At 41.4% G+C, this 16,280-nt stretch overlaps 1 protein-coding gene across 7 annotated transcripts in view; it reads right to left on the reverse strand.

Annotated features, from left to right (window-relative positions):
- The window catches only part of SLC20A2 (solute carrier family 20 member 2), a 55,980-nt gene that overhangs the window by 27,283 nt on the left and 12,417 nt on the right, over positions 1 to 16,280 (reverse strand). For 3 of the 7 annotated variants that reach the window (XM_058837026.1, XM_058837027.1, XM_058837020.1), the window contains exons 2-3: positions 9,923 to 10,066; positions 3,591 to 4,141 (exon numbers count right to left, since the gene is read on the reverse strand). In XM_058837026.1, the coding sequence (XP_058693009.1) occupies positions 3,591 to 3,879 (289 nt within the window). In that variant the 5' untranslated portion in view covers positions 3,880 to 4,141; positions 9,923 to 10,066. Of the gene's footprint in view, positions 1 to 3,590; positions 4,142 to 6,290; positions 6,421 to 7,312; positions 7,330 to 9,756; positions 9,841 to 9,922; positions 10,067 to 16,280 lie in introns of those variants that run through there. The other 4 variants (XM_058837021.1, XM_058837023.1, XM_058837025.1 and 1 more) reach the window with 4 other exon arrangements.

Raw genomic sequence — 16,280 nt, forward strand, 5'->3', positions numbered from 1 at the left:
GCGATAAAGCCAGGTCACTGAACATATGCTGGCAGATTACCCAAAGTTTCAACCTCCACCCTCAATTCCAACAGGAGAAGATGGTTTGAAGGTCTTAAAACAGAGCCATCTGCAAACAGTGATTTGCTGGTATCATATGTGGCTACATTTGGAAGCCAACCAGTTTGTAAAACTGATCTCTCCTGGCATACTATCCCAAAACAACTGTTACTTCTCTTGCTAGTGGAAATTCTAGATCAATCAAGGAACACCTGCTCTCTAATTTTTTGGCTTCTTTTCACCTGGACAAAAATAAAAATAAAAACATTTTGAAACCCTTTACATGAACTTAGAGGCCAGAAAATGGAAGTGAGGAGGAGAAGGTTATATCTGAAAGAAGTCAAATAAAAAGATAATAGATATGTAATTACAAAATACTCAGTATAAAAAATAGGGAAAATGCAACCAAGCCACAGCTGCACTGCAAATGTCTAGTGAGGACTGGCAGTTTATTGTCAGGGGAAATAGAGGGAGTATGGAACTATTTCTTGTTTATTTAACTTCACAGAATCACAGAATGGTTTGTGTTTGAAGGGACCTTAAAACATCATCTGATTCCAAACCCGGTGCAATGGGCAGGGACACCCTCCACTACACCAGATTGCTCAACTGAAAACAAACAGGAGAGAAAATAAAAGGTAGTGGAGGACCAATGGATGGTCTGAGAAGGACAATGCATAATCTAAAGAAGTTTAAGGAAGCACGTTAAGGAACAGAAGAAAATACAAAAGAAGCCAGAGCAGAACTTTACTCTGAGACTTGCAGGGCTTTAACTACCTACATCAAAGCTTTAACTCCTCTTTAACATAAAATATATGTTCTCAGTTTTTACCTCTGCAAAACTAACTCAGGAAGCAGGAGGCTCACTAGGCGGGTGACAGAGTCCCAAATTCAGACCCTTCATGCCTGCTACCAGCATGGCCCACACCTTTTCCTCTCAGTTAATATCCCCTAAAGACAGAGGGCTGGCTGCAGACTGCCCTGGCCAGGAGTTGCTTGCACCAGCGTTTGGCCAGGGTGCGTTTCATGCCCCCCATGCTGAGGGCACCTCATCCATTCTCCTGAGGCTCCAGTGCTCCGTGCCAGACGTGAGCCCCATCAAATACCACATCACCTGCAGGACTAGATTAGTACTTGGCTCTGCTAATCCTGGCTGGGATGTCCTCTCTTTCGGTGGCATCTCCTCAGTCGCATCAGCTGCTGACTTCAGCTCGCACCAGAACCTCTAGAACAGCACACAGGCAAGCCCTGAGATAACCTGACAATTAGTTAATGCTGGGAAAGTACCACAATTTACCCCCAAGAGCTACAGTCCTTAACTTCTCATCTGCCTAATAACCAACATTTTAATGTGCTACAAATTACTAAAAAATGCAACATTTTGTAATTTTAATCCCATTACTTCCTGCCTCCTTTTCTCTTAGGAGAGAAGGTTGACCTGCAAATTACATCTGCTGTTTGCTGCAAGCATCAAAGGATCTTCCACCAACATCTGGAAAGAGGATACAGTGACTTTTGGTCTCTTCCAGACTGTTGACTCATTTAAGCCTCATTGAAATTCAGAAGCTAAATCCATTTGCAAAAACATGATCATGAGGCATGAGAGAACAGGGTGGGGGAAATGCAGAATAAAAACAGAAAGAGGAAAGGAAAACATCCAAGGAGGCTCCTAGAAAACACAGAAAACATATCATACATCCAGAGAAAATCTGGAGATGGGTTTGGGGAAAAAATATTGAAATCTGCATTTTGTAACTTGTGATTAATTCTGAGACTTATAATGTGGAATTTCTTCTTAATTCCCCTCCTGGAAGAAGGGAATGCAACTGGTCATGAAGTTCACACAGGCTTATGTAAATACGCATGCAAATCAGCTGTTTTCTTTGAGCTTCTGGCCAGTTGCCTCTGCAGGGGGGTATCTGAGACTTAAAACTTTGCCCTGCCAGGATCAGGACACCAGAAATAGATACAGAGAATAAAATGGACCCCTCCTTCAATGGGAATCAAGAACACACAGGTCACTTACATCTCAGACTCTGTGCAGCGCTCCTGGCTCACACCCATGGGAAAAGACTGAGCCATCTCAGCGAGCACAAGGATAAAATAAGCAAGTGGAATGGTGCTAAAATGCCACCCTACACCTTGAGGGAAAGACCAGACACCTACAGCTGACCCTGCAAGGTATCAGGAGAGAGGAACTGATGGGGTGGGGCAAGAGCACTTGAGGTGGTTTAAGGTGGGACCATCTGTGGAAGTGGCTGCTGTCCCAGTGATTTCCCGGTAACCAGCTCCTCTTCCCCTTGGGCAAGGAAAAGTGGCCAATCTTCAGGAGGCTCAGGAGCAGCCAAGGAACCAAGAGAACTACCCCCACCCTCTCAGGCACACAAAGCCGCCTCTGACAACTCCAGAAACTGTCACTCAATGTCCATTTTGATCCACAAAAACAAAAGACATTTAAAAAAAAAAAATTTAAAAAAATGGCCACTCAATTTTCCCTTTTCCCAAAGGAAATGGGAAAATAACCATACGTAGTAAATCTCTGCACAGACTCACCTATCTCCCGTGCAGGTCTTGCGTAAAAAGTGTGAGGAGGTTAGAAGGGACAGGTGGAAATAATATTTAGGTCAGGTTTAAGTAGGTTTAAGGAAGAAAATCTTTAAGTGGAACATCCCTGTCAAGCAGAGGATGCTGTGATGCTTGTGTAAACCGCACCACCCTGTCACGGGATATCACCAACCTGCCAGACTGAGGTGGGAAGGCTGGTCCCTTGCCGGGGCTGCCTCTCCCACAGATAAAGGCTTTCCTCCCTGCTGTCTCCTGCCCTTTAAAAGCAGGTTTGCTCCTTGAGAGAGCTCTCCAAAAGCTCACAAAGCCTCTTGCACATAAACAAAGAGTAAATACCGTGGCTTAATGTTACTTACCTCAGAATATGCTGTTTGTTCTGAACAGAGATTTAGTTAACCACAAACACAAGCAAGGGGGCAGACTCTAAGGTACACTGACCTGCTGCTGTTTGGGTCAGAAAACTAAGAAGACCTTAAATGTGTGATTCTTTTTACTGCTCCCTTAGTTTTGCCGTGGGCAAGGGTGAAGTGTAGGACTAATTGCAATCACTCAGCCAGGCAATCACTTTACACAAATGTGTTTGGATTTTAACTGTAACTTTTTCAAAAAGGATTCTTTCACACTCATTGAAAACTGCTGATTCTGTAGGATCTTCTGTACAGACAAATGCTAGGCTTTTATATTTTCCATTTACCATCACAAAAATCTCCAAAAGAATTTTTTTCAGTATCTTATACATATATAATGTCTCCATTGTGTTAAACATTTCTTTTCATCTATTAGTGAAATGACTGAACCATTGAAAAATGTAAATTATAAGAAGCATTAAAAAAAAAATAGACTTAAAAAGGAATACAGCCCCCTGCATTCACACAAAAACAAATATGCAGGTCCAGAAGATGGGAAGACTAAATTAACAGTGCTCACAATGAACAGGGTGACAAATGCAGAACAAACATTACTTGGAATAGGAAAGTATTACTTACCAACCATTGCACTCACTTCTCCTGCCATCAGCAGTGGGACAGTGTTGTTGTACAGGTTAACATCAATGATACCTTTCCGAATTGTTTCTCCTACTTTTGCTCCCAGTAGTACTGAGCCAGTGGTTTCAAAAACTGAAGCCAAAATGCAAGCCTGGCGTAAAGTAACAACACCAGAGCCCACAGCCGTTCCGAAAGAATTTGCAACATCATTCGCACCAACCGAAAAAGCTAAAATGAAAGCAATGATAAAACCCACAATGACCATCCACAGGTACTCATCCAGTGCCATCTTTCCCCAAACTGTAGATCAGCTTCCCCTTTGCAAATAGTTAATAGTCAAGGCTGGAGGGCACCGCAACGGATTTGGAAAGCAGATTTCTTGTAAACAATGAGTTCTCTCTGGAAAGTGCTGGGTAGTGTTAGAATGTGAAGAAACTGCTAACTGCTGATTTTCGAACTACTATAAATACTGTTCATTTGGCTGCCTTCGGTCAGCAGTGAAACACATTCCATATTTTGCTTCCAAACCGGTAGGACTGCGATGTTCTGTCCTGCAACAGAGAATAAAAAAAAAAAAAAAAAAGAAACAAAGAAAAAGAAAAGAAAATTAAAAAAAAAAAAGGGGGGGTGGGAATACTCAGCAGAGCTCATAACAATGTGTGTTTTCAGAAGTAAACTGATGATTTAAACCCACTAATGGGGTCCTACCTCAGCATGTGACTGCTCTAATCATAAAGTAATTCAGGAAAGATTCAAATTAGGTCACCTCCAAAGCAATATGTTTCTTGCAATATTACTGACCAAGAAAAACTTTTGAGTAATTTAAAAGGATTTAGAAAGTCTGAAAATGTTATTTGTGTTGAGCAATAAGGCCTCTTTCTAGAAGGAGGATTCTTCTTGGCTTTTTGCACCCAATGAATATAAGACATATAGAATACAGACCATACCATACAGCCTGACTCCCAGCTGATGTATAACACCTAGCTCCACTGATCTCAGCAGAACTCTCAACACTTAGGCTCAACATTGTGGATATACTCCTTTGAAAAATTATTTTATATGTATATCTGTCTAGGAAACACCACTGAAAATACTCTGAAGAACATTAATATTCATCTGTTGTTGTTATCACATCCCATGCAGTAGAGAATATAATTTCCTTACAGCTTTTCAGTCACTAAAACAGCACAATAATTTTAACATTTCCATGTTATCCCTACGGGTTTAGAGAAATCTGTGAAAAAGTTGTAATGAAAACATTGAACTCTGTTTTTTTTATAGAGAGTTACCAATTACCAGTTATTATATTCAAACTATTGTCACAGATATCTTTGACTATTTATTTTTACAGTTTCAGTTTTATGACTGCCTTTTGAATTACATCTTTCTCAGTCCAATAAGAGTAAGCTCTTTCAAGGCAACTAAGGGACACAGAGAAAGGGAGTTTAAAAAATAAAACCTTCATCATCCAAAAGACTGGTAAACACAGCAAAAAGGCCCACAGTGACATGAAGATAGTCAAAAGCTAGAGGCAAATTTTCCCAAGCCATCTGCCTCCTCCAAGGGCTAATTCTCTTCTGTTACTGGCCACCACAAAGACATCCTCTGGTCCTGTGGCAAGGGGTTAAATGAACATTTAGCAGCAAATATGCATCAGCCAACTCCACCTTTTTTATGAAGCACTTCTAGAGAGCAGGGGATGTCAGATTAAAGCCCTGAGCCCACCTCCTGCTCACTCTCTATTCCCCACAGTCACTTCAATTTCGTACAATATTCCCACATGCACAGTTCATGTTTAATTTCTTTCAATGACCCAAATGCAATTTGGATCCTGTGGTAAAAAGGATTTCTGAAATCCCTGAAATAATAGCAAAATTAAAAAATTAAAAGAGATCTTGCATACTTCTGAGGTGCTAGATCTTTGAGAACAACCAAGAGGAAAATAAAACATCTATCTATGTTTCCTAGAAAACATTTAAATTGATGTCAAGGATTGATGCTTTCTCTACATACACATATTCAGCAAAAAAGATGTCCCTCTTTTTTTCTGCAGGCTCCAAACTGGCTGAACAACTGTTGCTCCAGTCTTTTCCAGACATGGAGCAGACATCAATCCTTGAATGCCTTACACTCTAAAATAGCATTTCAGAAGGTCTTAATGGCTAAAAACATTTGTATAAGGATTTTTATACTATGAGATAACATGAGAAAACGAAGCACCAAAGCATGTTTTCTGTTTGAAGACTTGTTGCTTTTTTATAATTCATAAGCACTCAACCCACTTAGTGGAAAAGGACTTGACAAAAACAGAAAAGGCTAATGATATTTGGAAGAAACAATTATAGTTAGCACTTTTTTGCCTGTGAATGAAGACAAAACCCCACTAAAAGCATTTGTTTAAAAAATCTATTGTGCATGTCAGATTTTTGCTAGGAGATGGAGTACTGGACTAGGGTCCTTCCTTGATCCTGGTGATTAATGATTAAGTTCCTCATCCTGCATGCATTTCCACTGTACCTTTACCAAGTTAGCCTCAGCACCCCAATGTCTTCTCCTGAAAATGGGCAAAGCTGGCTGAGGTCCATGCATGCATCCTCAGACTGTGATTATACAATACCCATTTCTTTGGAGCAGCTAGATAAAAGCACATCCTTAGTCCCAATAGAGATCTGTCTTTTCTCCACTTACCAACCAACCTACCAATTTATTGTGGTGACCCAAATCCTGGGACTGAGAGAAAGAGCAGGCCGATTGTGACATTCCCCCACCACAACAGAATTCATGGGACAATGTTAACCAAATCTGGCTCCTCCAGCCACAGCAAGTTCCTGCAGTTTCCAAAATAAACCACTAAGTCACAAGGTTGCCTTTATTAGATTCCTTGGGAGAGGGTGGGGTGAACTCCTCCAGATGGTCCCAAAGAAATTAAGACTTCAAGTGTGTGTATGTGTGCTCCTAAATCGCCTCATGAAGGCCAAAGAGTCTCCAAGAGACTGTCAGCAGGGCTTTTGGCAAAGGGCTCAGAGAGGCAGCTACATAAACTCCCTCCCTGTGAAATAGGATATATGGCCTCAGGAGAAAAGGATGTCTTAAGTAAGAAGTCACCCCTCCTGTCACTTTATGCATGGTGATAGTTCAAAACAGAGCCTCCTCCAAAACTTAAGGCTCAACTTGATGTCCACTGTGCTGGCACAAGCAACAGCACAGCCAAGCTGAGTCTTTAAAAAGATGGAAATCAAAAGGAAAAAAGGAATAAACACATGTTTAAAAATTAACATGTAGGCTGCCTTTGAATGGCTAGGTGTTACTACTTTCAACCTTGAAAAACGGTAAGAGATTTTAAATGCTTATAAAAAAGAAAAGAAAAAAAAGGGACATCTCTGCTGAGAAAGTTTTCAGAAATGCAAAATATCCTGCAAAGCAGGCCAGTGACTAAATACAGACTAAATCTTGTAGCACGCTTCCTTCTAGAGCCCAAAATACATTTGGCATGCTCAAACAAGCTGAGCTATGCCCCTCATCACCTAATGCAACCCAGAGCCTGTGCCATTTCATGTTCTTGCTGGGATGAAAAAGAAACTGGAGAAAACACCATGCAGTAGGGAATGGCAGGTGATCTGCTCCATGTGTGACACCTGGAAGCCACCAGCCTGCGTCTCTGCTGTTCTCACTTGTATTTCATCGATGTGCCTCTATGTAACCCAAATGCAATTCAACCTGACCTGCTGGATGCTGGGATCCTCCCATTTACCCCTGGGACTGATGCCTCCTCTGCAGTCAGGTGTGCTCTGCTACCACAGCAGACTCTGGATGGAAAAACACATTTTCCTATTTAGGCTTTGGGTAACTCTTCCTGAACCAGCCCAACCTGTTCTGCCATGCTGCAAACTCACACTTGGGCATTAGCAGGGCAGAGGAATTGTGTTAGGACCAGGGAGCTGCAGGACCTAAAGCTGGGACGTGCATCTCTGATGGCTGTTAGAGTGGAAAGAAACATGTAGAGATGACATTTCAAGCTGTAAGAAGGTAATTCTGCATTAAGGCAAATTTTTGTAGCTAACAGAGTTTTCTTATGGTCCACAGTCAGTGTACCATACTTACGAGGTTTGAGTTGAAGCCTTTTAAGTGGACTTAGAAACCTGCACCTTGACAAGAAAAATTTGATTTTTGGAAATGCTAAGCACGTCCCTCTTCCTCACTGGCAGATGATCCAGACACCCCCCTCAGACTGCATTTTGTTGTTAACTAAACAGCTTGTTATAACTCTGTCAATGTTGAGTGCTATTTCTTCCCTAAGGGAGAGAGGAGAACAAAACCTAGGTAAAAAAGCACCTCGATTCATGCACAATGACAAGTGAATCCTCAGGAAAAAGTTAGGATCTCGTGATAATCATGAGATCATTTTAGGACATGTTTATATATGGGCATTTACTAAGACAGGTCTCCTGGAAGCTATTCAGAGTACATTTACTAAGCCTAGACAAGTTTTAGTGAAAAAAAATACTAAATTTGAAAATCAGAGAGGTCAGGGTTTGGGGATTTTTGTTTTTGCTAAACAAATTTCTGCTAAAGAGAACAGAGAAGTATCTAACAGCAGGAATGAATGGATAAATAAAAGCTCAGTACTAAGATCAAATTCTAGGGAAGCAATCAGAGTGCATTACCCTCCAGCAATCCAACTGTGTGACATAAAGGAGCAAACAGAGATCCCATAAATGTCCTTTAATCTTCACAGAAAATTAGGGAAGAACCTACAGCACTTGTGAAACACTGAAAGGTATGCAGCTCATACCATAAATAAATCATGCTGTATGCAGCTCTCCTACTCTCAGAAGTTGCCCCATGCTGCAGCTGAAAATTTTCTTCTACTCTGGATGGGACAGAGATTCTGCGAGGCCCCAGTTTTAACCAATTTGTTGTTGCCCAAGTATGAACAAAAATCAAAGGACAGCAGCTAGTGTAGCATTTCCCAAAATAATTTTTATGACTACTCCACTTTGCATTAAGGCAAGGCAGACAAGGGAGGACAATTTATTTTCCTCTGCCGTGTTGAAAACAGTAGACGTTTCACGATTGACAGCAGCACTGAATTTGTACTGACAGGCAGGTTCACTTCTAGTTACCAGTGGAGGAAGAGTCTGTCTAAAATGCTTACCAGACAGCAGCTTCTGGGAGGTTAGTCCATATCCTCTCTGTTTCTGTATGTTGCTTTTATATAAAACCCATCGGTCAGGTTTCCACCTATGCGTATAAACTCGGGCCAGATCTGGCATTTCAGTCTATGGGTACTAAACACAGCACTGCATAGAAACCAAGCCTGATTTATAACCAGAGCTACTAACATCGCTCATATCAATAGTCCTTATCATTTCCAGTTCATGCTCAGGCCACAAGGCTCACAAACTATTTACTTTAAATTACTAATGCTACATTCATGATATGAAAGGTGGTATTGAATCAAGTGGTTCAAGACTGAGAACATCCCTATATGGCTCTAAATTACATGCACAGGACTTGTCACAAGGCCAAACATTATGCAAGTTTAATGCTCCAGTACACAAAAAGCACTCCCAACTTACTATAAAAAAAATCAATTACCACATCAGCAGAAGCAGGTTTTGTATCAATCAGTTTCTATTTTAACACATTCACAATGTGTTTAAGCATACATCGTGCTACTACTTGATATGGAAACAAGACTGAAGTTGATAGCTTTCCAAGGATTCCCATCCAGTTTAACATTGCAGAGAGGGACTGTCACTGTCAGCTCCCAAAACTTCCAGAGGATGTTTCCTTTTCTTAGTCCCTATCAACCTTTTGTTCCCACCACTGAAAGGTCAAAAATGGATATAAAATATCTAGCATGAGATTTTGTTGCTGAAAACATTCACTAAAAACACAGACAGCAGCCACTTTAAGCAATTCTACAAACAAGTAAGAAAGGTGAAGTATCAACAGGTTCTTGTGCATTTGCTGATAATATCTTTTTCTCTAACTAAAGGACAATTTGACCCTTCAGTGACTGAACAAAGTCTTTCTAACAGGCAAGTAGTTTTTGACTCAATACTACAGATTTTCAAGATCCATTCAGAGAAAACAAGTGTTCATGGTTACAGAAAACATATTTTATAAAAGCAAACCATGCAGAGAAGTCTTTAAAACTCACCCAGTACTTAAAAGTTGTTTCAAGAGAAAAAGGAGCTAAGTCTTCTAGCAACCCTCCCTTCTGACTGGAAATACAGGTTGAAGTCTAAAATAGACATCCTATCATTCAGCACAGTCACATCTGAACATGCAAACTTTCAGAGGATAGAAAGAGGGCTATAACTTACACCAGGCAGTCCGGGGATAAAATTCACTCCGGCACAGGAGAGCACACAAGACAACACTGAGAAGCATCAATGTGAGTCCAGATTCTTATTCAGTAGGTGAAAATCTGCCTCCTCTTAAGCAAAGAATTCTGCTGGGGGTGGGCACTGATAAAACACAACACTGCGTCACGACTGCACCAGAGAGACAAACCAATCCAATGAAGCTCGTATTAAAAGCAACAAAACCTTCCCTTCCCTCCCCCCGCCCCCCTCCAGGCATAGGCATAGACAAGAAAGGAAATCTCATTTTTGACTATCAGCTGAGCATTTTGGTGAGAGCAGGTAACCTGTGAGGAGTCCCAGATCTTCTATTTGCAAGCACACTTAAATGCACTTTTAATTCAAGTGCATGTGACAGTAGGCTATGTACATCCAATTTGGGAATGATGTTGCATGCTTGCTACTTTATCCATGTCAGTAGAGGTCCCACAGGCTACACAGACTGCAGAAAGTTAAAGATGTGCACAAGTTTTGACTGGATCTATGCCTAAGCAAACAACTTCACTTTCAACAGTTCAGCCTAAATTACCCAATCCAGATTCCTTCAACTGCTTTCCTTTAAGTGGGAAACATTTTTGCACATAAGTCAAGGCAAAACTAATGTTTGCCTAAAAGTACCCGCCTTAGCTTTATGTAAAATATTTGCTTTAAGGCTATATAATGCAATTAAACTATCATATTCAGCAAAAAGGAATTAAAATCAAAACTGCACTGTCACAGTTAGAAATCTGACAGACAAAAATTTATTTGGACACATTTATGGTTTATAAATTTATCCGCTAGGTTTTACTCCATTCTGAGTCACTAAAATTCATATAATGATATTCCAACTTAATAAAATTAAATCTGTAAATTTGCTGCATCCTTGAAAATTTGAGAAAAACCAAATCAATTCAGATTTGTAAACATAGACTTGGAAACATAATCGCTTCCTCATCTAGTTTTTCAAGTTTGAATAAAGGATATGTCATAACAAGAAGTCAAAAGTTTTCCAAATTGGTTAAATTCAGCTGCACATCTACAGGGGTTATTTCATAAAACTGAAAAGTGCTTTACATTTCTTAAGATAACTCACATGGATTAGCAAGCCTACATCACCTTCTAAAAAGAATTAGGGCAAAAGTCCAACTAGAAATCTGCAATGAAGAAATGACATGAAATTCTGCCCCCCCCCCCCCCCCCCCCCAAAAAAAAAGAATTATGTATATTGGGCTTGGGCTATGATTATTTTTCAGGAATGCTGATTCTTTATTTAAGGTCGATACCCAATTACAATTAAGTCTGCGATATAGCTGCTACCTTTATGAAAAGCTACATCTCTTAAGTCTGGTCATGATGTCTTGCCTTTTGCCTCTTTAATAGCTGGTATACAGGCTTCCAGTTTTAAGAAAACTGAGAGGCTAAGACTTTCACAGTGGTTTTCCCTTATGGACAAAACCAACATATTTTAACAAGTACATGAATCTTTTCCTGCAGATTATATATCTTAATACCTTTCTTACTTTTTTTTTTTTTTTTTAAAGAAGTAGCATTGCGATCAATGCTAGTGAGAGTGACCACAATTGTAAACATTAAGTCAGCCTGTATTTATAGATTTGGATTCCAAAGTTTTAAGAAAGTGAATAAACAAGCACAGAAACTTCTTGTAGCACTTGTTTAACTTTACACGGTAAAGAAAAAAACAAAAAAAAGCAAAATATTATTTCATGCTCTCTTTACAGCTGATGTCTGCCTCCAACCCGAAGGGTCCCAGTAAGCATTAAATCCATCCTAATTCTCCTCAAAGGACCATTCCCCCAGCCTAGAGTAACCACCACCAGCGTGCAGGTAAAAACACTGCCGAGGGGACGTGTTATTTGAGAGGGATCTATTTCAATTTCAAACGCCAGAAGCTGCCAGCCTGACCTGTGGGAAGCATCTCAGACCCAGGAGAGCTACAAACGGGAACCATTCGAGTGCTGCTTCCCACGAGCCAGCCTGGCCACAACGGTGGTTTCATGTTGACCTAAGCTTCAAAGCTCGGTCTACACACAAAGCGAAGGATGTAATAAACAGCACGGGGAAAAGGAAATATCTTCAAAGTTTTTGTTCTGCTAAATCAGCATTGTGGACTTCAGGCATGGGAAAATTCAAGCCAAGATAGGTTGACCATTAAAAAAGAGTTATAATTTGGGACACCACTAGAGAAGCAAGCAAAGGAAAATTTATAAGACCGCAGAATAAATTACGAGGATCGGTTTTTGGAAATGGCAGCTCCAGTTTGGTTCCCATCAAATCAAATATTTGTATAAATGATAAATTACAATCTTGATCAGTTATCATAATTTGGTTTTAATTGTGATTTATTTTGGTAAATCCACAACTGACAGATCCTCGTTTGATTCAACAAACTCATGCTAGGCAGATTTATATTCAGGCTTAAATAATGTAATAGGACAAGCCAATTTAAATATTTAATTTTAAATCCCCTTTGTTTTCCATTTCTGCATCAGCTATTTTCTGAAAGTTGCCCAGGTTCTCATTTCCCAGTGACCACTAAAACAAAGTTAATTTTGCAACTTAGTGTAACTTTTGTATCAAATGTAACTGGCCTTTTTTGCCATTCAGGTTGGAAGGCTACATATGTAAATGATTACTCATATTTTCAAACAGATACATTTCGAGTAGAAAATAATGGGGGAATAAGTAAAATTTTCTAACATAAAAAATGATAAGAATTGGAACCTGAATGCCTGTAAAATGCATTTTTACATACAGAAATACAATGAAAACATCCAAAACGTTTTGTTGTTGTTCCAGTTACATTATGCCAGCTTAAATAAGGTTACTGACCAGCCACAGAAACTTCTGGGTTCTCAGGTACTTGCTGGTACTCTGAAACTGGGAGCCATAAGCACCTGGAACTGGGGACCCTGCCCCTGCCTGGGAGCCCTTATTCCCCCTCAATCTATAAGCAAAGAAAATAAAATTAATGAGGAGGAATTAAGATGGGTGGCAGATGGCAGCCCATTGTACCTTGAAGAAATCCAGCTTTTGTAATACCCTCTTATTTCTGGTATTGAAGGCCCCCATGGCCATCTCCACCATGGGGACCTTGAAGCAGGACACCACATGCCAATCATTATCTGGAAATCAGCCCTGAGGTCCTTGAGACTAAGAGAGATTTAACACTGCTCTACCAAACGAAGCACCTCTTCCTGGTGCTCTGGTACTTCTGTTATGCTCAATTAATACCAACAAAACTCTGAGCGTCTGCACTGCAGAGAGCTGCAAACACAGTTTAAGTTAAAAAAAGCCAATAAAAGCACATCTGCTTTTGCACATTGGACAGCAAGCTCCAAAACATTCTATCAGGATAATCTCCAAAAGAGATGCACCCATGTTTGACTGCAAGAAAAAACATCTCAAGGACTCTCTGGAAAGTTTAATGCAGTAGACATAAAAATTAAGAAGTCATTTAGCATTCAGGGATGGGGAAACTGGTCTAAGGAATTAAACCCCTTGGATGGGCTTTATTGATGGCTCTGAACTCCGTCACCCAGTCATCCAAACGTTTTTTTCTCCAGCAAGTTTGTGGGCTCTCAAAGAGGACATCCCACCCCAGTTAGGGGACTTCCACTCCCAGTGGTCGAGGTGAATTAGCTGTGCTTGCACAGGCATGCATGGAGAGCTGCCATGTTACAGCATGTGACTCTGCTTGAGATCACACTTGTCTACTGAGTGAGCCAGCCCTGGGAAATGAAAGGGAGGAACCCACAAGTGGAATTGCTGGAGGCCAAGGCTGGCGCAGAGGATGACACAGGCTCCGGGTGCTGTGTGGCCTGGGAGAGCCACACTGACTCCAACCCCTACCACAGCACAAGCCCATGTCAAGCCAGGAGGAGTTCAAAGGCAGCAAAGCGATTCTGAAGGAGCAAGACTTTGGCCAGGACTGATTCAAGCACTGCCCCAGTTAATGCTGGGGACTGGACTTGGATGGCCTGTGATTCCAGCCAATTGACCAGAGACTAGAGCATACCCATGCCCATACTAAGACCAAGGAAAAGGGTGAGCTGCTGTTGTGAGCCACCCTGAGTTTAATCTTCCCCTCCCCAGACCCATATCCAAAAAAACCAATCAGCATGGGCACAGTACTATAAAAGCCCCGGCTACTGCTGACAGCCCAAGGAGCATTATCCTGAAATACTAACGGACCTGTACTGACTTTACACAGAACATAAAAACTGCCCATGAAACACTCCTGTGGCAATCCAAAAATATGCATTTTGCAAATTCAGAGGTTTATGCGAAGATGCCCTTGGTGAAAAGCCAGAGTGTGGTTGCCAAAAGTCAACAATGCAAATTTTTCAGATAAAGGAAACCTGACACGTCCAGCCCCAGATTGCCTGCCATTTCCATTTCAGTTTGGGTTTCAGAGAACAACCACTGTGGAGCCTTCTGTTTGAGCCAGAAGAGAAGGCTGGAGCTCCCTTGAGTCCAGCAACCCCCTCTCTTCAAACAGAACTAGAGTGAGTGAGTAGCTATCAACATGCCAAACCACACCGGCTGGCTCTCGCTGCCAACCTCCAAAATCAGTGTGGCCCACAGGACAGAAGACCACGCACTGCTGAAATGAGCTAGCTGAATGTCAAAAGGAGGAAAGGACCAGGGTATAATCAAACAGAGGAGGGACAGTGACATAGAGGTGTCAACCAGGGTTATGGGGGTAAATGGAAGAAGATGAGGCCAGTACACTCTGGCAATGGAAATTTTGCTGGTTTGTTGTTTTGGGTTTTTTTCCCTATGAGCATTGCAGTAATAGAGATATAAAGGGGAAAACAGCAATGAAAGCTGTGACCTTGGCTTCATTTCACAGGAATGGGAGCCAAATATTACACCAGGAGGCTGGTGATCATGCTCATGCTGCCTGGCGACCATGCAAAGCATGGCATCTGCCAATTAATAGGCCTGTTTCCCCCTCAGAGCCCAATAGCTGCTGATCTCTGTTCTTGAGTCCATGTAATAGTCCATATCTGTCTCCTGCAGCCTTTGCTGCTAGAGGCATGAGAAACATGGTGAAGCAAATACCTTGAGTTCCACCTACCAGGCAGCATTAACATCCTGGTAGCTTCACTGTAGGTTGACAACATTACTGAAGCAAAGAAATGGCCAGCAGACTTGTCACGTGGGCTAGAGATTAAATCACTGTCAATGCAACATGCCAAAGAGTGTCCCACAACTGGGTTCTTGGCTTAGCAAACCTCCAAGATGGCTCACTAAGGGTGTGTGGTCATAGGAAGCAGGTGGAGAAAGGTCAGGCTTTATCTCTCATGGAAGGCTGGGGATCAAACCCAGTGGTCCAGTGCCAATGTCCAGGTGGAGCACAAAGAGTCTTCCTAAAGGTTTTGGCAAGGTAACAGGACACATGGACTGAGGAGCATATTCATCTTCCAAAAGAGCTTGAACAGCTCAAATTTTGTCTGCTTGACACGCAGTCTGTTGGGAACAGGAAGTTATTAGGCAGCAGAATGTATTTGAGTACTTGGCACCAGCAAACAGGGCAGGTGGCTACTGTGCCTCATCCTCAGGAAAGAGTGTTCCTAGCTAAGCCACGAGGATGACAGTGACACATTTCAGCAGCCCGATGGCTGCCCAGAGGAGAAAAGATAGAATGGATGCTGCTGAGAGGTCAGGAATGGCAAAGGGGATTCCATGAGGAACCCTCCCCTCTTCCCTGCCTTCTGGTGTGAGAATCAGAGCTAGTCATGCCAGGATCCTGCTATGCCCACCATGGCTCAAGCTGGGACTTCTCTAGACTATGCACCTCCCTCTCAGAAAATGACCAACCCAACAATGGGAGTGGCACAGCACCGACACAGACCTCCCCACTCCATACCAGCACTGTGAGAAGAGCCACACCACTTCAAGGAAAGGTGCAAATTCCAGAATTAGCTGAAAAAATCAAGCAGAAAAGGAGAAAATAACCCCAATAAATAAATAAAATTAAGTCTGTGGCAGCCACGCATGACAATCACACCGTGTCAAGAGTTCTCTGAAATATGGAAGAACTGCATATATGAATGCAGAGCACATTTCTTGCAATACCTGGAAGGAACCATGGTCTACTCCTGTTGCACTGATAAGGCAAATTTACCCACTATTATCCATAAAACAAACTAGCAAGTAGATTATCATTTAAATAAAGAATACTGAATACACAGGCAAAAAGAATATAAAGTATTTTTTTCCTTTAAGGAAGTAATCAAAGAATCTATAATTAATAAAACAATGGTTTCTTGTCACCAAGACCTTCAGAAGTCATATAAATAATTTCCTCTTC

The sequence above is a fragment of the Poecile atricapillus genome, chromosome 4 (assembly GCF_030490865.1).
Source record: "Poecile atricapillus isolate bPoeAtr1 chromosome 4, bPoeAtr1.hap1, whole genome shotgun sequence".
Lineage (NCBI taxonomy): Eukaryota > Metazoa > Chordata > Aves > Passeriformes > Paridae > Poecile > Poecile atricapillus.